This window comes from Anguilla anguilla, chromosome 12 (genome assembly GCF_013347855.1).
Source record: "Anguilla anguilla isolate fAngAng1 chromosome 12, fAngAng1.pri, whole genome shotgun sequence".
Classification (NCBI taxonomy): Eukaryota; Metazoa; Chordata; class Actinopteri; order Anguilliformes; family Anguillidae; genus Anguilla; species Anguilla anguilla.
Genome location: NC_049212.1, coordinates 24,629,214 through 24,653,037, shown reverse-complemented (window position 1 = coordinate 24,653,037; position 23,824 = coordinate 24,629,214). Strand labels below are relative to the sequence as shown.

At 41.2% G+C, this 23,824-nt stretch overlaps 1 protein-coding gene across 2 annotated transcripts in view; it reads right to left on the bottom strand.

Annotated features, from left to right (window-relative positions):
* LOC118209547 (calsyntenin-2-like) overlaps positions 1 to 23,824 on the bottom strand; it is a 276,935-nt gene that overhangs the window by 46,984 nt on the left and 206,127 nt on the right. For both annotated transcript variants that reach the window (XM_035384944.1, XM_035384947.1), the window contains exons 5-8: positions 21,718 to 21,867; positions 12,009 to 12,194; positions 9,573 to 9,830; positions 8,420 to 8,541 (exon numbers count right to left, since the gene is read on the bottom strand). In XM_035384944.1, coding sequence (XP_035240835.1) covers positions 8,420 to 8,541; positions 9,573 to 9,830; positions 12,009 to 12,194; positions 21,718 to 21,867 — 716 coding nt within the window. The remainder of the gene's footprint in view (positions 1 to 8,419; positions 8,542 to 9,572; positions 9,831 to 12,008; positions 12,195 to 21,717; positions 21,868 to 23,824) is intronic.

Here is a 23,824-nt window from a genome sequence, read left to right as displayed (position 1 = left end):
CTGCACTGTGTTCCTTGGCCTAACAGGGCCTTTGCGATTACTGAGCTCAACATTACTCTCTTTCTTCTTAAGGATGTTCCAGACAGCTGATTTTGGTATGCCTAATTTTTGGCCTATGTCTTTGATTGTTTTTTTCATATTTCTCAGCCACATAATGGCTTCCTTTACTTTCACTGCCACAAATCTGGTCCTCATGTTGACAAATGCCCACCTCATCAGTGTGGTTTTCTGTTAATTGCAAACATTCTTAGGAAGCTACATTTGTGCAGCATCCTAGTATGTCACTGTTCACCTTTATATGGGGCTGTTTTAATGCTGCCTTAATTGCATGCATAAAAGATATACTAAAAACTGGCATTTTAATGAATTTGTATCCCCTGAAACAGCTTCAGATGATGGAAAAAGAAAACAAAATCATGCAATGAGAAGCAGCATAGGGAGAATGATGGATTCGGTGGAAGGAGAGCTCCCTGTATGTAGCGAAATGCCTTTCTCTCATGCTGCAACGCATTGTAGTTTGCATCCCCAAAGGTTCTCAGTTTCCCAGGAGACAGGAGTTTTTAATCATGTTTATCCAGGATTTTGTCAACTGCCATGTTGCCTTGCATAACTGCTGTGTTCCACTGGCTTTCTACATTCATCTTCCTGTGAAAGAGCAGAAGCGTGACGGGCCTCTCTCTGACTCTCAGGACAATGTCATCAGTTTAGTAAATCAGCACACGGGTTATTTACCACCACTGAGTTATTCATTTATTGTATGGAATACTGTATAGATGTGCTTTCCTGTTATAACATCAGTTTTCAACTTAGTGCAGACATAACTGTATCTTGAGCATGCTTGGTCATTGTAGTATTACAAAAAAAGCAATATTAAATTACATAGTATCAACATTCTAGAAACTGATTAATTGATAAAAATATTCAAATTATATATATGCCGGTTCAATGATGATGTAACCCCAGTGATGGCAGCAACAGAACGGCAGTTGAAATGTAGAGAAACATATTGCAAACAGTATTCAGAGAAATGCCACCAAACTCAACGGAAGAATGTTTATCATGCAGCAACACAACAACCAAAAACATACCGCAAACTTAACCAAGGAGCTTATCAGGAAGAAAAGGTGGAAGTGTTTGCCATGGCCCGGTCATTCACCAGATTTATATTCAGAGAAGTCCCTCTCTTTCTCCACACTTTCACTTTTACATCACTCTGGTAAAGGTATATCAGTCTTATCAGTCCAAAAGGCTTCCCAAAACTCATCAAGCTCGTATTTAAAATCTAATCGCACCTTTCTGTTCTTAGTGCAGATGAGTGGTTTACATCTGACAGTGCAGCCTCTGTAATTTGCCTCTCTCAGTCTTCTGCACACAATGTCTTGTGATGCTGTCACTCTCAATATATGGAGATCATTAGCAATTACTCAAGCTGACAATTTAGGATTTTTTTCACAGCTCTTATAATCATCCTGTCATCACTTCGTGAAGTCTTCTGTGGATAGCCTGCTCACTGGTGATTCCTAAGTTCTCCAGCAGTTAGTCTCTTCTTTAGGACATTCCATACTGTTAATTTTGCAACACATAAGCATTCTGCAATGACTCTGGTAGGAGTGCAACATGGAAAAGGAAACTGGCCAAGATGATTAACAAGCATTAAAAGCAGTCACAAACTGTTGATGATCAGCACATGAGCAGTTGATGATTGGCATATAAGCAGTTGATGAGTGAAATGTGAGCAGTTGATAACTGCCATTTGAGAGCCTGAGGACTGGCATGGAAACTGATGACTGGGTGCCAGACAAACCAAACCAATGGCTGTATGGCATAAGGGGTTTTGAGATATGAACTAGGTGATTCTCCACCTTAAAAACCAAGTCATTACATTTATTTGACAGACGCTTTTACCCAAAGGGACGTACAAAAAGTGCATTTCATGGTCATAGACAACTACTAAACACAGGTTCAGTAAGATACAATACTTATTTTGTACAGCTATTTCTAGCCAAGAACACAGTTTAGTTCACACAGTGAACACTATTCAGACCTAACCTCTGCAAAGCCAACTAGGCAGAAGAATAAGCTACAGTATTAGGACAAATACAAATTACCAAAAAGTGCTGGGATGGGGCAACATGTAACAAGTGTCATGAAAAAAAGTCGTGACTGAGTTTAGCCAGCCAGCTGACTGCTCATTTAGTTCCTTGCCACATGTTTTAAAAAGTAAGGAATTTTACACAATTGAAATGCCAGTGAAAGCATCATGATTATTCCAAGTAGCTGTCTGAGTGAAAACAATTCTAGCTGTGAAAAGCAGCATCACAGATTTTTTAATTTAATGTATCAAAACTTTTTAAAGAAAATAGCTGCCATTTCTTTGTTTCTGTGTGGTGAATTGTGTTCCTTTTCAGACAAGTAACAAGAACCTACACTTTGCTGGGGAGGCTGTGTGGGATCTTAAGTGCCCTTGAGAATTCAGTATGGGGTGTAGTTGAGCACTGATCTCCATCTGCCCCTATGTGAAATGCTGTATGCTCTTTTCTACTTGAAGAATCTGGTTGACTGGCATTAATGCCCCCTGCACATCACGGCCATTTCAGTTAAGTGCACTTCTGTTGAGATTCTGTGCAGACCACTCAATCACACAAGCTAATCACGGACCTGATCCTGGTAATTTAACAAACAAGGAGAGTGTCCACAAACATGGGGATGCCATGATATGAGTAAAAAAAACACTTTCCTTTCACCAAAGTGAAGAGTTAGAGAATGTACTTCACCCAGCCCTGGACTGGCTATTGAGAGAAACGGGAGAATCCACCTCTTTCAATGGATTCATTTTGAGCTGAGCTTATATAATGCAGAGTGGGTCTATTTTTGAATGAAACCAAAAGGAATGTGAGCAGGCATGTGAAGAACATATAGCTCAGAGAAATAGGTTATAGAAAAGACCTTATCAATACCCTGTTATTCCATACTAGCCCAGTAACACCACATCCAGCAACAACAGTTTGACCTGGAGGTCTCCCACCCAAGTACTAAACAAGCCCACACCTGCTTAGCTTCAGCCAATTGACAGGAGCAGGGTACATGGTCATATGGCTGCAGGACATTTTATGGTCAGATGAGAAGACACGGCTACATATGAACAATGAAGCTTTAAACAAAATTGACAGTTTACTGAAGCTGAAGCAAGCACGTTGTGCTGGTGAAAAACATGTTTCCCCTTCCTTGAAGCCACTTAATGAGGCAGTGGATGTTGCCATGCATACAAACAGAGCAACCTGATCATGAGAGAGGCTTGAGAAGGTTGCGCACACCTTTCCACAGCATCTCCACAGACAGATGCATACCTTAACAAAGAGTGAAAGCAGGTCAGGAAGCAGAGCTGGGAAGTGCCTGATGAGCGGTTCCCGGGAGCACACTCTTTGACAGCTTGCTAATTTAAGGCCGGGTGAAATGATATCCCACAGGATTTTCATCCCCCGTCTTCGGATTACAGTTTGAGCGTTCCCACAAAATCTGCAGTCTGTGATTGAATTTTGCCAAACGTAATTATAAATCACAGATAAGCTGTATGCGAGAGAGAGAGAGAGAGAGAGAGAGAGAGAGAGAGAGAGAGAGAGAGAGAGAGAGAGAGAGAGAAAGAGAGAGACTCAAACATGGGCATGCTATGTCGAGACAGAAAAGAAAAGTAGGTGATTTATATTGGTCTGGTCATAATGTGAGGTACTAAAACTTTGCATGGGATGAACAATCTTTCAATGACTGAGTAAACGTTCCTTCCCTGTACCTTTAAATATTACCAGTGTCTTTCCCTGCACTCCATCACTAGGATTAGGCATGGTTCACTCAGTGACCTGTATAAAGGGCAATTAATTAGGGACCACTATAACAAGTAACTACACTGTAATAGGACTAGACTGTAATATGCTTCTTCTCCCCACTAAGCAATATGCATACTATGCAATAAAAGCTAAAATTGCAAATGGTGGATGAGATGTGACATGGGTCGGCTGACTCTCAACCCATGAGCAAGCCACCCATGCAGCTGGGAGTTTGTGTGCCAGCTATGGCTATTTCTGTGGCCTGATCCCATTTCTGTGGACCTTTCTACTTTCCTTCTGTCTGAATAAAGTGAAAAACATCCAAAAAAAAAAAGAAAAAATGGAAATGGCTGCTTGTGGCATGACAATTTAATTCTTTATATTGAAACCATTTTAAAAAAGTAGAAATTGATTATTGAGAATAATTTTACCTCTGACAAATTGATTAACTGTACCATTCCAATAAGTATTTTAATAGATTCTGCAGAAAAACCAACGCTAGTGAATGCTAGTTTAAATGTTTTATACTTGTTGTTATAGCTTTAGAAGGTGGATTAAGCATGACAATTAAAATTAAGTATTGCTACTAGCATTGCAGAAAATAACACAGCCAAATGATAAGTCATTGATGAATGATTTCAACTTTTGCCAGTCAACTGCCAACTTGACAGAGCTACAAACATCATCTCTCTGTCTGAGAATTCATTAAGATTTCATGAAATAGTTAACTACTTTAAATCTGTTATTCATTGAGTTTAAATAACCGCAGCTAAAGTAGGCTATTGAACCAATGCTTCCAACTCACACTCATACATATCTGGGAGAAAAGAGTACCTTGTGCAAATAAATGACTGCAAATAAGCATTCTCATGTTTTTTGAGATGTACAATTCTGCTTTTTGTGATTGTTGAACTATGTCATAGCATGACATTATTTGTCTCCAGAAATTTGTAAAAATCATACTTAAGTACACCAACTTGTGGGAAAGCCTGACCCTGTAGCCGTATAATACAGATAGCTCAAAAATATTATGCACAGTTTGGCAATCACAACATAAGATCATACCTCGCTTTCCCAGACTATCGATTTTCAGTATTTCATCTACAGAAGTGGTGTCAAACTGCTTCCATCAAAGGCCAAGAGTATGCAGGTTTTCGGTTCTACTAAGCACTGCAGCAGGTGAGTTCAACATATTGTGGACAATCAACCAGGGAAGGAGAGCTAATAAATTACATAGGCTGCTGTAGAGCCTGTTTTGAAATGAATACCTGCATACTCCTGGCCCTCGATGACACCTGTGGTCTACATGGTATAATATATAATTTGTATGAATCTGAGTTTAAAAAATCAGTTGCTCACACTTAGCACTTACTTGGGACCAGTGGGCCAGAACCTTGATGTACTGTGACTGCACAACCTCATGAGAAGATAAACTAGTTCATTTATAACACATGGCTTGTCAGTTACAGTACATCAAGGTTCTGGTCCACCGGTCCCAGAGGTCCATTAACAAAGAATCATACAGTCAGCGCTGATAGAAAAACACTGAAAGGTGTCAGCTCTAACTATATGGTGCTTTGAAAAGAAAAATTGTTAACAGACCTCTGGGAGATGTGGTCCAATTAATTTCATGATTTAATTTCTTTTGTTCACCATCTGTTTGACCCAGAGAAAACACAGGCACACTCCCATATCCATCGTCTCTGCAACACATCTAAATAACTCTGGGTGTTTCTTAATTGGTCATTTTTCCGACTCTCCAATGGCTCAGCAGTGTATGCCCCAACACTGATTTATTTACAGGCAGGTCCTCTATATTTGTAATAACAGTGATCATTTGTCTTCTTTTGTTGAGGACCTCATGAATATTAATTGTTTGCTAATGTGTGGAGTTCCCTTTACTTAGATGTTATTCCTCAACAACATTAGACAGAACAATCGGTTTTTCACCACTTACTCACAATTACCCCTTACTTGATCCTTGTCCAAATCCTACTGAAATGCATCTCAGTCCTCAGTGACTTGCTTTTGGTGTTGGTTCAAATTGAAGAACCTGTTGCTAGCTTAGTAGGAAGTGAGGGGAAACAGCTCCTTCCTGCAATGAACCCATCAGACTCCACTCATCTCTTCACCCCTCAGAACTACATGGCATTGTGCATCACCCATCCTTACAGCAGAATTTATCACATCTACCGGAATATGCAAGAACACACACTGCAATAGAATGCAATAATTGAACACTCACATCATTTAGTAAAATCAGTAATGGAGCATTTATAGATTACTTTTAGGAATTGTGATTATGGTAGAATATTTCTGATAAACTCTTGAAAATATATATCTGGAACAATAAGTAAACTAAGCAATTACTGTTATCGACCTTTTTTTTGGTGTCTTGCACAAATGCAATATTTTTTGCCTGTTTTGTTGTCTGCAGTAAACCCATTTGTGTCAACACAGAGGATGTGTCAACAGAAACATTTATTGCTGTGCAAGTTTGGTGTTGAATAATTAGTTTGTATTTAAACCAACAAAAACCAGGTTATAACTCAAATTCTGGCTCATTGTGCTATTTTCGTGGCATCATGAATGTGCTGCACATATGATTGCATGAACACATAACACCAATGTGAGAAATATTTTGTTTACTTCAATACGACTATTTGAAATGCAAGTTTTAAGTGTTCAGTTATGCAGTCCAATTTTGGCTATTTAGGCAATGCATCTGTATGGAGTTAACAGTGTAAGCTACTTGAATGAGAGACGCAAGGAAGGTAGGAGACCAGCTCTACACTAATCAAATAGAGTAAGACATGCATATGTTAATATCGTATCTACGTACTCCATAAATGAATTCACAACACACCAGCAACTGGCGTGCCAACAGTTGTACAATTGGCAGGGCTAGGTCAATGCCTGAGCGAAGCTTTGGAATGTGAAAATGTGTTTCAGATGGTTGGACGGTTCAGGTGGTATATTACAATACAGCACGCATAAAGTCAATGCACTCTTTGTGTAGTTCTGTGTTCCACACCACATAGACATACACCTTGGATATGACATAAACCTCTCAGAGGACATGATATAGGACTTTCATATGGAGAGAGGCAGAGATGATTGTGATGGAGACTACAGAAGTACAGAGTGCACAAGTAAGCAGGGGCTGGTTGACTGTGGAGCTGTTTCCCTAGTTTGTGTGCATCCATGAAGTGCATGTCCATAATGAACGAAACTTAGTTGAATTGGAAAATCATTATTTTAATAGTGGTATGAAACAAAAATTGACAGTAAACAATAAAGCTATAGTAAATTCAAACTAAAAACCCTTTCTGCTTTCCCGTCTTCTGTTTTGAAAGTGTGAAGCCTGCCAAATTGAAACAATGGAGAGGCCGACTAGAGGATGTATCTGCCAGCTGCCACCTGCTCCTGGGCAGTCTGGGAATATTGACCTCATGCAATTGCTCATTTATTATAGTTTTCAACATTGGCATATAAATGGAAAATATATTTTGTTTGGGGAGGGAAATAAATATTAAAATGAAAACTATTCAGTCTCACCTTTCTTTTGATATCACAAGTAATGGCTCATAGAAACGCTCATAACAGAGCTTCTCATAACATGCTCCCTCTTCGGCCATGACAAAATTAGCAGTCGGCTTTGGCGCGAAAACACAGTTCTTTTTACAGAGAAAGAAATGGGGCGATCCCATTGGCAATAAGGAAACCAAACCACTACTACACCCACCGTTGACTTATTTTCACCATACCAATGCCTGGACCCATGAAATTACCTAAATTGTGTCGGACATGCCCTAATTTGCTGGCACCTTGAGTAACTGCTAGCTTTTCAAAATTGTGCCTTGACTGTGAAAATATAACCCTATATCCTTATATGTTGTTTTATAATATTAACAATAGCATCTCCCTAATAATAATAATAATAATGATAATAATAATAATAATTCAGTGTAAAGCTCAAACAACCTATATTTATTCTGACAAGGTTAAACTTCCTGTAGAGTGCTTTTTTATTCAACCTTTAGAGAAACAGCACAATGGTGACATCCTCACCTCTTCATGCACCTCACATTCCTCACAGTCAGCATCGTCCCTTCAGATCAGTGAGCAAAGCATATGCTGCCACCCTCTGCCCAGGCCTCAGCTGTGTGTGTCTCTACTCCAATCAGGTCGCACTATGTGGAGTTTGACAGCTGGTCTGACCCCCATGCCCTTGGCCAATGACTTGTTTCTTCTTCTGCCCCCCCCCCCCCCCCCCCTTCTGCTGCCTGAGTCTCAATGACTGTCACATGGCCCCAGCCTACTCCTTCTTTCTTTAGTTCTCAGCAAGTTCACCTTTACCAGGCTGCAGGGGAAGGATGAAATACTTCAATATAGAAATTATACAGACAGCCACTCTGTCTCTTATTGTTAAAACCCAGGACAGTTTTTTTTCCTACTAAAAATTTGAAGCTTTGTCATGGTTTGAGCCTGTATAAACTCCTCAAACACAATTTAAAAAATGGCACCACAAACTTATGCAGTGATGGAAACTTGCATACAAACTGATCATTGAGTTAGGGTGACATGAGGGCACTGACCTGGTCCAGCTTCCAATGGAACTCGGCCGGCCGGAAGGTGTCCACCTGGGTGAAGTCCCTTCTCAGTAGGAAGACCAGCCGACAGTTATGAACGTAGAGTGCGTAGTGGTGGCGGTTCATCTCTGTGCAAGATGCAGAAAAAGCCAGCATTTCTGCAGATCCTCGCTGCTTCTAAATGATTATCATCCAATAAATAAGCTTGTGACAGGCCACAGTACTGTGGTTCCCTCACTTATAACGCTTACAGTGTGGAGCAAAGCTACCTGCTTATAAGGACCAGCAACTTGCTTGCTCTGCAAGGATGCACCCCTCAATCAATCTGTCTATGTTTCCTTACAGAGTACTACTGAGGATTGCCTATCCCAGTCTGTCATTCTTACTGTCTATTGATTTACTTTGCCTTAGACTGGCTTTGATGTGAATGATTGATCTGCCCATTAAAATCCCAAGGGCTGCCTTCTCTGATCACTGCTGTTTGATGTCCTTTGATCTCAGGACTTTGACCAGAAAAAAGGCAGGTGCCTCAAGGAGTCTGTGTACCAACAGTATAGTAGGTGAACACAGTAACTGAGCGCTGTCACGTGTGTCATCATGGAAAAACAAAAAGTCATCTTCACAGAAAAAAAAATCATTGATCCCTTTCTAATTTTGAACATGTGGCCTGCACATAATGACCCTGTGCCTTGGGCATGTGGAATGTTCTCCCAGTATTGCGAGCCCAAAGCTCATTTTATGAGTGATGCATGTATTTTTCTAATCACCTAATCAAACTAATCAACTGCTACATACTGTGCCTTGAGAAAATGGTCACACCTCGCCACTTCCACTTTATAATTTACCCAGTTTAGCAAAAGCTTGGAGAACAGGCATCAATGGTACACCAGACTTAGGGTTTCTCACATTTTCTGTTATCCAGTTTACTGATTTTACATTAAGAAGATGGCCTTATCTAGGTCAATTTACAGAGCAACACTTCCAATCAGATAACGTTTTTATATAAATGGATTAAACATTGTGTATTCTGGGCCCTATTTATAAAACCTTGGTCTTTTCACTTTGTCTTTTTTCTGTGATTGAGGCTCACTGAATTCCCAGGCTTAACCTGGCCGTTCAGAAATAACCCTCAGTGGGATCTACTTCTGCAGTGACTCACCAGTTTTATCGGAGTTGCAGAGAAGCGTCTCCTTCTCAGCCCGCAGGCCCGGGCTCGGACCATGTTTCATCCAGGTGGCGATAGTGAACTGATCCGTCAGGTTCTGGGGAACCACCTGGTCTGGAATCTTTGCTGCCTGCCGCCCATCGAAGCGGAAGATGAGGTCGCTGTCCCGGCCACTGTCCGTCAGGAGCGAGGCTGTCCAGTTGGTAGAGGCACTTGGGGCTGGTAGTAGATCTGTGCTGCCAGATGAGGCTCCTGGGGTAGGACAATGGAAAGCTTTAAGACTTGGACTCTTCAATTCATACATAGCACAATGTAATTATATTTACTGATTGCACAATTTTGTACAATATAGTCACTATAATTACTGAAAGCTTGCCATTTCAAGTTTAGCTGTTATGATCAAATAAACAAGAGGCAAAACATATTCCCATCAGTCATCCTGCATACATCTAGACCGGCGGTTCCAAAACTGTAGGCCATTACTCGCTGGTGATTTGTGGAGGGGTTGGGGTGGTTCATGAAGAATGCATGAAGAAAATATTATGTATAAAACATTCTCCACTGACATGCAAAACTAAACATTGAATTTGTTATATGCCGTGCAATACTTGCGCCACACATGCAGATGTTTTATTAAAATATTCTACTTCCATGACTAAACAAATGTTAGGGTATATTTAAGAAGAAAATTTACTCATTAAGTGCATGATGAGATCAGAAAGGAATGCATTCAATTGTGCAAGGGCACAAAAAACCACTATGGCAACAAAGGGGATTATGATATGGCATACCAATGAGTGCTTTTGTGCTGGGAATGGCTTATAGAATTGACACCTTTAATACACAAGCTTTGTGTATGATACAAGTGTGATGCTTAATGATCTCAAGCAAAGAGACTTTTCGAAGGAAAAATTGATCGATCCAACTAAATTACATCACTTTATTTTGTCTTTTTCTACCACCTCCTGTAGAGTTACCTTCTTTTCCAGAGTTAATTCTTTAGGCTTTTTGTGAAAGATTTTGGTATTTTATCTCCAAAGGAGATTGTGGATTGTGAATGTAACAGGGCAACAAGGTTCATAGATATCATTCAACTGTGAATCCCACATCAGAATCCTGATTGATTACTGTACTAAAAACAGAAGGTTTTGTATAAAACATTAACATGTTAAAAAATCCTTATCAGTCAAGAATAATCATAGAAATCTAATAAAATGACATAAAAGGATGGTTGCCTGGTGACAGAATTCAATACTAACCTACAGTATGTCTAGTTATTACAGTAGCAAAAATAGAGGTATAATAGTAGAACGTAAACATATTTGTCCGTATTTCTAATTCAGAACATTTATGCAAACTCTGGCTTCCCAAGCTCATATTATTTCTGATGGTACAAAGCTACTGACTTAAATTCTTTAGAATTTTATTTTTATTGTTTACAAGGAAATCTTCCAGTTTTTTTGTGGTGAATGATGTGCACTCTGTTTTGTTATATGGTTATGAATGTGTCATTTTAAATTAATAGCACTTGAAAGCAATTACAGTTTAGTCTGTTTTGTATTAGATAATGATTATGGAGCTATGAATCACTCTAAGAGTAAACCATGCATAAATAATAAGATTGAAGAAACATATGTGCTTTGATAAGGGTATCAAGAGGCATTAAGATCGTTGCTCAAACATAACTTCACACTTTGTAAGTTGTAACAGTGGCATGCTGTATTTTAGAATGAAGGATCCTAGATTCAAATTTATTAAGCGAAAAAGCTTGTTCTTGTACTGTAAGTTATGGTGAAACAACTTCTAGGAGCTAACAAAGAAAGGTGTTTGGAATTTAATAGGATTTGACATAGGAAAAGCAGACATACCTTACACATTCCTGATTGTCTTGCTCTCCATCCAACACTACTACCAGGTTTAAACCATGTGCTGAATTCACTCTGTCCTTCACTACTGCTGCCATCACATTTTTTAATAAGGACCAGATCTGCCAAGGAACTGAGGGAGTAAACTATACACAATACTGCCTTCATAAGCAAAAATAACGTGTCATTATAGGATAAAGGGGTTCACCTGCATTTAGGGCAGATGTATATGAACGATGTGTGATTTATCACAGCTGGCTTCAGTTGTGGAAATGCAACTGCATGTTTTTCCACCTACAGGAAGCAGTTCAGAGACCCTTAGATATGAGAGAGCACTGATACGGATGCAGCAATTGCTGTTTTAAGGAGATATCATTGGGATCAGATTAGGATGGTGAAGGTACCTATAACTACCACACAGAAGCATCTCCACATTAAACCCACTCAGTCATAATCTGACGGCCAAAATTTTCTGTGTGTTTAAGTGTGCATGCTTATTTATTTACAATTATTATGTCCCAGATGACCAGTTCAGATGCACCATCACTATCCAGGCTGAACATACCACACAGTTTTTGCAGGGATTTCTCAGAGTAGGTCTCACGGTCACAGCCCTTTCCGATATGGCTGGTTTGCAGCTCCACTGTAGCTCTGACTGAGGACAACGGTTCATCACATGTCTCCAAGTGCATCTTGGGAAACAGTTGCTTGCTGCCAGTTCCTGGTTCATAATCCACACGTTTGTTCCAACCTGGGAAACAGAAACTCAAAGTATAAGTACTTCAGTACAGGCACCACAGTGTTCGTTGGTGCCTATGTTTAGAGGCAATTATTTAAAAACAGACAATAGCTGATCTATGCAAAATAAGTATGAAGTGCAGCTAAGGTCATACGTGCAGTCTATGCCAGAACAGGTATTCAATTTATGACTGAAAGTATTATTTGTATTATCATACAAAAGCCCCATTTACATTTGTCTTCATTTGCAACATCTTATTTTCTGGGTCAGTGTATATGTTCTTTGAATTTGCTGGCTAGTCAAGTTATTTGTCAGCAATTTCTCTATAGACCAAACAGTGCAGTGGGATATTTTCAAGTAGCAGATAGTTAGCTAGTGAGTTATAATAAGTTGTAAAATGGTTCTACTGGAAGACAGGTAAATGCCATCTTGGTTGAAATACACATTATGCAGATGTGTGAAGAAATGTCCACTTACGGGAAGATTTAAACAAATCTGATTTGTTACCTGTATCAGATTTTAGCATGAACATGACAACATTCTAACATCATGTAAAAGAAAATCCCAGTTTATGGTATTCACGTCAATACTTGATATTGGAAACAATAATACGTTTTAGATTTGTGGCCATGGTCTTCCTTTCCCTCACATTACATTACATTGGATCAATAGTTGAAATCTCCGCCAGAAACCCTGAAACACTGGCCAGCATTCAGTGGCTTCAGAGTGCCTGAGGCAGTTGTTTTAGAAAAGCCAAATGCGCAGCCACTATTCTGTCCCTGTGTCTCATGAGAATCTTTTGCTTCTGGTCTTCAGCATAATAAAAAACGTTCATGGAGGCTCAGACTGGACTGTTGACAAAAGAACCCATGGAAACTTTTCTACCCTTCCTACCAAAACTGCTAGACACAGTTTGAAGGCAAAAGCATCAGTACGTAAAGCGAGAGGTAGACTGGACAGAAAAGAGCATGCCTTTGTTTATCACACTATTCAAGCAGCATTGTTTCTCCTCCTCTAAAACCACTTTCTGTCCTTAATTTTGGTTGAAGGTTATTTTCCAAGTATGCTTCTACTACAAAATGTCACATTGAATGTTTTCTGCTGTGGTCACAGTAATCAGCACGCTGCTACTATACAAACATTTCCAGTCTTTCTAAATAAAACAATGTGATAAAACCTCAAATAAGATAATCTCAGTCAGGGAAATTACTATCTTTAAGTTCATTTATGCAGTTCAGTTCCAGTTGGTCTATGTGATGCGTATATATATATACCGGTAACTTCAAAAATAAAGTAAACACATGATTAAATGAGGGTTACAAAAGTATATTGTAACCACATGCTTCCACACAGATGTGGTTTCCAACATCAATTAATATTCCAGCATGCTCAAGGTTGCGTTTACAAATTCAGGACAGGCCAGGTACCTGTTATTTTGGATACCATGGGCAGAAGAAGAGAATTCAGTGACTTTGAAAGATTGGTGACAGGAGCCTCAGTGACTAAGACTGCTGAACTTGCTGTTTCGCTAGGAACATTGGCTACGCTGATGTTGGCATGGCAGGCCGAGGGAAAGACATGATCAAGTAGGGGTAATGTTCAAAAGCGCATACTCCTCGATCATGATGTCAGTGATTTGGGATATGAAGTGAAACAGACGAGCAAGTCTCAATCAGCTGACTGCAAATACTGTATCTGTCTACCGTGTGAGAAGGCCGTTTAATCAAAAACGGTCTGTTAAAATTTCACAGAGAGGGATACAATGCTTGGTGTTTCCTATTCTGGCAGTTAGCTGTACATGCTTTCTTAGGACAGTCAGCTGGCTGGCAGGACATTGTTAATACTAATATTATTGCCAGACAGACAGTAACAGATAGCGGTGTGCTGTGGAAGTGATGCTTAAAATATGTTCTCTGAAGAAAAACAGAACAAAAACTTGACTCAGCTTGAAACTTGACCGGTTGACTCAGTGTCTGAGTCAATTACTAGTGTTGGAGACAGCCAGTAGGGGTGTTCTTGAAATTTCATTGTACAAGGGCAGGAACAGAATGCTGGTCTCATGGTCCTACAGTGAAACACTTCATAGCTGCACATTCCATTTGTCCCCCCTGCTAAATATTTTACTCCTATTTATGAGACATGGCAGGGTGCCGTGCCGTTTGTTTAACCAAGCAAATTCATAACTGCTGCTGCACTTCTAGTCTTCTCTGCGCTAGCATAGGTTGGAGTCTCACTGTGCAGAATTTTCCAAGAGCATTTCTCATGTGCTATTTGCTGTTTGCTGTTTTACTGTTATTTAAACAAAATAAGTAATTAGAACTATTACATATATGCTGCCCAGTCATTTCCCCACCATGCTCAAAAATAGAAATGGACTTCCTGTCAATATGGTACAATATTTATAAGCTCTGTTTATGTCTGTTCCTAACCATATACCTTTGTAATTCAAACATATTAGAAGGACAGACAGATTTTTTTTGGAGAACAGATATTGAATAGTCCCTGCTAGTAAAGAGGATGACAATGAATGGACAGTGATATAAAGTCAACATTGACCTCATGCAGCAGGTCTTCTTCTCAGACTTCCCTACTCTTCGAGACAGACATGGCTAGCTTCATTTCTACGCCTGGAGGGCAGCAGTGTACACATTGTTGTGTTCCAGCATGTCACTGCACATTCTTCAATCACTGGTCATTTTGTTCATATAAATTCTTCATCACACTGAGAACTTTAGTGAATTACAGTGAACAGCCCCACCCCTGAAGGACAAACTGCACATTGTAATTTCATGTATCCTTTTATTGACCCAGATTAATCTAATTGACATTAAAATCTTTTTTTTTTTTTTTTTTTTGCAAAACAGACCTGGCAAGCAGCTATGTAATTTACCTAGCATCCAAAAAAAGTTTAAACAACATCGCAATACATATGGTAAAGGAAATGATGATGATGATGATGTAATGATCTTTTTGAGTGTCAGTCTACAGGGTACCATGCTCAGCCATCTGTCAGGCTAAACCTACACTTCCATTTACAGGGATGCACTTAGATAGATGCTTTAGGGGGGGGTGCACTTTGATAGATGCTTTTATCCAAATAGTATCTTTATACTCACTTAGTTATTTTGAGGAAATGGCTTTCAGCATTCAAAGCTGTATGACAAAACCCCAGAAGAATGCTCAGTGACAGGAAAAATGAGCTTGCACCACTTGCACATGGATGGAGTTCACAGGGCACACTACTTTTAGAGCAGTGACAAACCCCAGGGGGGGCTGTGGAGAATGTCGCTACTTCTGTAATCCCCAATGACCCCATTTCCAGGAGGTCCTTCTCTTTCCTTGTCTGCAGCCTCGACATCGACTCAGGACACTCACTTTACACTACCCGAGTGTACTGTTATGGAAGCACACACTCTCTGCATACAGTATTCATACTACTGCATACAGCAGTTTTTATATGGGTTGGACTGAAGACAAAAACCACATTTCCCATGAGGTGAAGGGAGAGAACAATTGCTGGTTATACGTGAGGAGACACATGCTCAGGACAATCAGTAGCCTCAGGCTTTCTCACTATTTATCAAAAATATTACAACTTGCTGGTTTGTGTTGGGGTCTTTGACATACATTACAATTAACCACAGGATACAATGTAGAAAAATGATTGAACTTTAGTGACATAGTCTGTTGATTTTAGCACTTTTATTGTCCTAACTTATGTTCTTCATAAAATGTGAAAGGCTTCTGTCTAAAATGGGGAAACTCACTGCCCGACAGATTCACACTATAGTCTTAGTACAATGTAATAGGGATACTCTTTGTGATGGCACATTAAACTGAGGTCCTGACTTAAAGGTCTTAACTGTGGTCAGCAAAGATCATCTGAGTTTTCTGCAGTATTTAGCCAACGGGTAAGGCAGCCACACCAAGTCGCAGCAGACACTTCGTCATTACCTTTATCTCTAAAGAAGTGAGTCTAAGACATCGGCTCTGTCTCACTTAAGAATAGAGTTTAGGGGACTTCAAGGGCTGAACACTTTAACAATAGTAAATGGTGCACACATACAATAGGTACAATAGACAGAATGGGAGATGATGTCTCTCTCCACCCCAGTAATCACCTGCCTTCTCTTTCACTTTCATTCAAAAGCTTAGCATCAATGGTACTCCAATCTCACCACAGAAAATTCCAATCTCCAAGTGGAGGAATTCTGTGAATGCAATCACTCTGAAGCATCAGGGTAAAAGAGGGGAGGGGGGGATATCAATCATCTTTTCCCTATTTCATTGCCTGTACCTTTTCCACCCTGATAAAGATGCAATGTCAGCTATCAGCACGTGCCCCGTCAGATAGCTCGTCTGTGCTCTCAGAAACAGGAATACAGCAAACTGTGCAAATCACATTCAGAAAGGAAGACTTCTGCATTTCTCTTGCAATATTCTAGAAATGGTGGCTTCAACAGTTTAATCAGGGAGTTTTAAGCAGGAGGCAACAGAATGGATCGGTCTGCACTGAGGACGGCTGAGCAGGTCAGCATGCTGATTGCCAGTGGGTCGTATCAAACACGCAGATCTGAACAGAACACTGGAGGGTATCTTAAAAAAGGGAAGCTTTTTCTCTGTAGAGCACGGCAGCAACAAAGACAGCAAACACAGCAAAGGGGCAAGAACTTCATGGAAGAAAACCCATTTCTGATTTTTTTTTTCCTGTTCTTTAATTTTTCCTTCCTGGTCTTATCTGAAATGACTTTACAGCTGATCAGCCCTCCCGGTCACACAAGCTTCAAAAAGGTTTCCAGAAGGCAAGCAGTGAAGGATTTAAATCATGCTTCCCTCTCCTGATTTGAAAAATAAAATGTGTTTGAAGGAGGTTTTGAGTGGAAATGCGTATTTTCTGAATATGTGAACAATATTCAATATGCAATATTCAGTGGCAAAGCTCATATGTTCACAAAATACTTCAGAAGACATGTCTTTGGAATCTGGAGACTGGCTCTGTGTTTTCAATTCATAATTTATTGTGTTACATAAGGTTCTGCTCTTGAATTAATATACAGAAAAATCATAACATAAATGGTTTGGCCAGAAGAGTCTGTACCAGTCTGCCAGCATCAGGAATTCTGCAAAAAGAACACAGCAATACTGTCAAAAAAATAATAAATAAATAAAAAATAAATCAAAACCTGCTTAACTGACGGAAGTTGAAAACGCTGTGTTGGGTGTGGTTCCATAATATCCCATACATAATCATCATAACTATTGGGTGACTAATTGTACTGTGGGCATGGGGCATAGTTATCTTGAAAGACACACCTTTTAATTAACAATTGACATACAGTAGAACATTTTAAAGATGTAAATGCATCCAAACCAAGATAGGTCAAATGAGCCCCACAAAGTGGACAGCCTGGAAAACTCCTATTCAGCACCATTAAATGTACATACACACACACACACACACACACATGCACATGCACATGCACACACACAAACACACACACACGCGCACGCACGCACACAAGCACATGCACACACACACACACACACACACACACACACACACAATGAGCAATAATTCATTTAATACATACATATACATATTGTGTGCTTCTGTTTAAAAAGCTATAATTCATTGTTTGTTTTCTCTCCAATAATAATCATTCAGTGTCATATTTTATGCTTCTCCAATCTATCACTGAATGCTGTATGCGGAGCAATAAACAGTTGAATTCTTAAAGCAAGCCAACTGCAGAAATACGGTATGCTTCTCACATCACATTTAGGCTTTGGGGATTTTCAGGACTCCTGCCCCCCCAACAAAAAAAGGAAAAGTACATTTTGGTTTGCTGCCTTTTCCCCTACATTAGTGCTGGAGTTGCCTGTAAGTCTGGGACTGCAGGGTGATGCAGAGAACCTTTCCTGCCTTTCCTTAGTTTCCACATATCGCTGTGCAGTGAGGAGAAACTTTTTTTTTGTGAAAGACAACAGAAAGAAACACTTTTAAAGGAACTATAAGAACTTGTCAAATGTGAGTGGAGTTAGAATGACAGGGGAGGGGAGAAAATATCACTCTTCTAAAACCCATTTGAAAAAGAATCTGGGAGGGTTCCAGGACACTGTCAGTGAAGGGGAGGGTGGTTTGCTCAGAATGCTGTCGCTCCACTCTGTCGCACTGGAGTTATCTGCACTGACAGAAGAACTCAGTCCAGGGGACAAAGATTATAGGAGCTGGAATAAGAGTATTGGTCAGGCTCTGTTTGTACCACAGTCTTTCCTTTTGGATCCTTTCCGTTACATACCTGCATTTTTTTATTTAATCTCCTCCTTACAACACACAGCGTCCTCACCACCTTCTCTGAATTTCCTCAAGAACACTCATGCTATGTTGACGATTGCTTCCACTTCACTAGCAGCACCCATTTGTGACTTGTTTAATTCAGTTGCTGCACCGTAAATCCAGTTGATATATAAAAGCGGGTGGCACATGTCTCTGATATGCTTGTGAAAGGGCAACGTGTGACCCAGACATTGTAAAATGCATCATCCATAATGACAAAGGTGGTAAGAGCAGGCTGACAGAGAGAGGAGATGGGAAGGGGCAAGGGGGGGAGGGGGGGGGGGGGGGGGTTGGGGGGGGGGGGGGGGGGGGGAACCCGGGGGGTGTTAACTGGCTAAATGTTTCAGCAATGATGTGACCCAGCCTTGACTGTCAATTTAAGCATTGTGCGGGGGCTTTAGGGACACGTTCTCTTATCTGGAGAGAACCGACCCAACACACTTTAACAGATTGAGAAGCTGACTATTATGCTGTTGTTGCCGAGGTGGTGACATTACATGCGTGTGACCTGTGCTTAATCTATGGCAGGTGGCATTTATACTCCAGTGTCACTGCCGTGCACAAAGAGGACTGCCCTTTGCTGATTGGATAAGGTCCTGCACAGCTATGTGGACCACTCACTCCCGCTAATGGAAATAGCCTAATGACAAGCCTAAATCCTCACTGGCAGAAAAAATCCAGCAGATTGGCTTACAAGAGATTAACTCTGTTATTGGAAAAACATCCATGCCATTCTGTGTGCAATAAAACGGCATATTGTCCTATTGTCTGTTCATACCCTCTCAGATGTTTGGATAATGGCTCCAGAGCTCTCTCTGTAGTGTGGATTGGTGAAAAGGAAACTGAAATCTCAGAGAGCTTAAAGGCGGGACAGATGCATCATGTCATTGGAGACTTAGGGTAGCTGAGGGAACGTTTTGAATTTGGGACATGAGAGACAAGAAGGGACAAGTGTGGTCAGACTTGTGAATCCTCTCATCATGTTTCCAAGTCAAACAAATTTCTTAAATTCTTTAAATGTTTACATCCGGATCAACGCAGCCTGTGCAAAGATTTGGTATTCAGGACTCCACTGGGCTCAAAGCTCTGGTTAAATACAATTTGCTAATGTAGGCTTAAGGCTCCTCTGACATGTGCAGTCTCACAAGGGAATGATGCAGGACCTGCCCGGTGCTAGAAAGTGAGGCATTTGAAACCATCTGTGCTCATGCATGGCAGCAGTTTCTCAGTCTGTGTTTATCAGTTGCATTGCAAGGGGAGAAGTGTGGTGCTGTGGTGAGAAGTGCCCGGCCTATGGCATCTCTCCTTCCCTCTCGCACCCATGCAGACTCTAATGACATTAACAACGGCAAAGCCAGATTTTCTGCTGGACATCGTCCCAGAGGATGACACATTTTTCAGTGCAAGTGTAGCAGATTCCCCTACTTAAAACAGCATGATGCATCATAGGAAACTGGAACTGATAAATAAATCGTGAGCTCTATTGACTGTTATTCTCTCTCTCCGTCTCTGTTCTTGGGCACTAAATTAGTGTGCGCAGAATGAAAAAGGTATAAAGTTGAGTCATGTTTATCTGGATCTCAACATTGTGCCAAAGCAGCAAGAAGGTTCATTTGTGACCCCCTTTTTCACAAGCAGGCTCTTGGGGGGAAGGGCAGTTTCTTTCCTTTATTATGCCTGTGTGGGTTCTCCGTCTCTCTCCTAGTAGCTATGCTGCCATAGCAAACCCCTGTCAGGGGTTTACCACTCTACACTGTCTTCTCTCTATACCCTTGTTTTTTACTCATAGCTGCTGCCTAACTCTTTTTTTTGTTGTTGTTTCCCACAAACTGCCCCCTTTCCAGAGTCACCCCGAGGCCAGCTGTCTGTCCCCCGCATGTCCACAGCTCCAGCCTTCCACCTACCCATTGACCACCACCTTTGGATGCTGCATGTAACCTGTCTATAACTGACTGACTTTGTATTTGTGAACCCACACCCTGAGGCAGCCAGATGAGGACGCCCCCCCCCCCCCCCCCCTTATACAACCCCCCCACCCCCATCGTGGTTCCTTCCAAGATTTCTTCCTACATGTCTTCCAGAAAAATGTCCTTGCCACTGTTGCCCTCAGGCTTGCTCTGTGGGGTTTTGATCAGGGTAAACTGTTAACTGGTAAAGTGTGGACAAATCCTTTGCAAAATGCACTTTATAAATAAAAACTGATTGGTCGATTGAAAAAAGATAGAATGCAGGTCATTATGCACTATATGGAAATACACTGAGTATATTTCAATGTTATGCAGTGCCTTTCTTCAGGCCACAGTAGAGTACTGTGTTCAGTTCTGGGCTCCACTGATGGACACACACACATACGCAATGCACAACACTGGGTCTGGATATCAAGCTTACAGTTAAAGCTATGAAGAGAGACTCAGTGAAGGAAAAGGAAACACAGGGTGCATCAGATAGAGATATATATGATAACTTACTACAGGTTATTTAAAGTTCAGTTCAGTCAGCAGAACAAGAGGAAAAGGTGGTCAGCTTTGTGGAGGTATTTTACACAGCTATCAAAGCATGGAATAGATTACCGGACCCTTTGGGTGTTCAGAACCCGGTTTGACATAGTGCTGATGCACTCTAGACTCTATGGGTAAATTTAAAGGTGGTGACAGAAATGAGAAATGTCAAATCTGAGTCATGGGTTTATGGCATTTCTGAACCTATCAGAGCACTCGCTTAAAAACCCCAGTGAAAAATGTAACCATGCGAATCCAAGCCGAGTCAGCTCACCCCTCCCAGAGCCCTGGTACATCTCACTCTGCTTCTGTAACGCAGCACATTTTTATCTTTACAAAAAATTGAACTCTGAAATATGACATTGCTATAATCTTAAAATGGCAGTCCCCTCTTATTATCATTCATTCAGACACAAATGATCATCTATAAACTCAAATATCCTAATGGAACATTTCTCTGGGGAGAATTTTGCCAGCCTGGAAAAGGATGTCTGCCGAGCAGATGATATATGATATTGATATTAATGGTCTATTTGTGGCTTATACATTTAATGGACCATGATCGTAGAAACTGGTAAATGATTGGTGGATGTTAAAAAGCTGTGGAACCAAGTGCTTGGATTTGTAAAGAGGCAGTACTTCATCATTGTAGAGTAGTTAGTGGTAGGTACAGGTGTACCACAAATGTAGTGATCCTTACCTTGCCAGCCAGGTTTGCAGACAGGTTTGACATCAATGCGAACCAGGACACTCTCTGTTGCCCTCTTCTGGCCGCAGTCAAATGCCGTCACCATGATTTTGTACTGCTGCTGTCGATCATAGCTGAGCTTCTCTGTGTTTCTGATGTTACCTAAAAGAGAGCATGTACAGATAAAGAATTGATTCACGGAGAAAACAAAACATGGAAAAAAACAAAATATTTTCTTTCACAAAAATTGCTTCAAAAAATAATAAGTTATTTATTAGAACATATAATGGTGCCTTGGGGAGGATTCTACATTATTAAACACAACACTGTGCGATGAATCCTATCTTTAAAAAAGTAAAAAGAGTAAGCAAACCGTGTCAACGTCAGTGGTTTGATCTGCTTTTGAAAGGTTTCATCAAAAATAGCTTGAAATAATAACTTTCTGGTAAATATGATAAAATTGACCTTGACAAGATGATGGGATTATGGACAGAAGGGATTTGAGGCCCAGTAAGGAGTGGATCACAGCTACTCTGCTGTCGAGAGCTCAGAGCTGTGTTGTAAGGGTGCCTGAGGGCAGGGTTAACTTTTTTTGATCTTGTACAACACATAGTACTTCGAAGAATGTGGGATAAGCAGCCTTTCTCACGCTTTTTGTTTCTTGATGAGCTGCGGCACACGAAACGCTTGGTAAGTCATGGCACAGCGGGGACGTGGAAGAGCAAGACCAGCACCCTACAGCGCGCGAGCAGCGCAGTCCGGAGCCTCCCTCTCTTTCTCCTTCACCCCTCCGCGTGGGCACAGAGGAGCTGCGGAAGTAACGGCGCACTAATGAGATGGGCGAGCGAGACGCCAGGCGGGGCCCCCAGTCTCGAGTTCGCGGAAATAACCTCATGCCCCTGGTGTACGGAGTGGAGCTTTTGGGACTGAGGGGGCCCTGCGTCCCATTTCACCCCTTGTTGCCTTCGTCCGCGTCTGCAATGCTTTCCGGTTGATGGAGACGCAATTTCCCTCTTTTAAATTGCAACATCAAGTTATCCGTGTCAGCAGACGAAATGTTCTGTGACTGCTGACAACTGTGGTGAGATAACAAATTGCATTTTTTACCCCCTTCCGGCTGTAACAGACGTCTCTGCATTTCACTGAAGATGGCAGGTTTGTCCATGTCTCAGGACGTCTAAAAAGGATACTATTGGGATATGTTTCAGTATTGAAAAGAAACAAGCATCACTTGTTATATTTGTAATATTTCTATGAAGAATAATTCCCACAGTTATTGTAAATGATGTAGTGGGTGCCATGCTGTAAAGGGCACCGGGGCTGGGGAGGGCATTGGACATGTGATCACTCTCTCACTTCTCCAGGTCTGCATATAATATGCACATGAACTGAATTAAGTTTTACTATAGGATGTGCAAAGTGGGTGCATGGCAATATATCTTCGATCAGAAAGGCATTTTCTATCCTGTTTAGAATGTAATATATTTTTTTTTTCTGCCCGTGTTCTAAGAAAAAGATAAAAATATATTCCACCAATTCTATCACCGAGAGCCTGCAGATGAAAGGCACTCTTCTCTGCCTCTCCCGTCCTCCCTCTCTCACAGCCACCAAAAGCCAGAGGTCCTGTTGTATTTAATAACCCTCCCAGGTCTCTGATCCACTGTTAATGATGGCACGAAAGCCCTCGGAACAAAATGCAGTCTGGTGGTCCCCATGCATCATTCTGTGTGAGTTCGGCCCTAATTGAGCACAGAGCGCCGCTCGTGGTCCAGACGGCGGGAAGAATCCTGTGCAGCACTGCGGCTGCCGGGCCGAGGATCCGGAGCCAGAGCGAGCAAAGCAGCCCTCCCCTGAGAGTCAGAAAGAGGCAGCCGCACTACCCCACCCCCCCGCCCCCCCAGCCCCTCCCCTCCCCTCCCCGTACTGATGGATGAGAGAGAGGAGTAATGGGGAGAGGGGCACTGCAGGAAACGGCTAAATGGGAAAGTGTCTGGTCTGATTCAGCGAAAGGGATCTTAAGGCTAAAGCTGACCTTGCCCTTGCAGTCATTCTGGGTCAAACTGAACAAGTTCTGCCCAAGAACCTCGGACACACAGGAAAACACGGTGCCGTTTTGCAG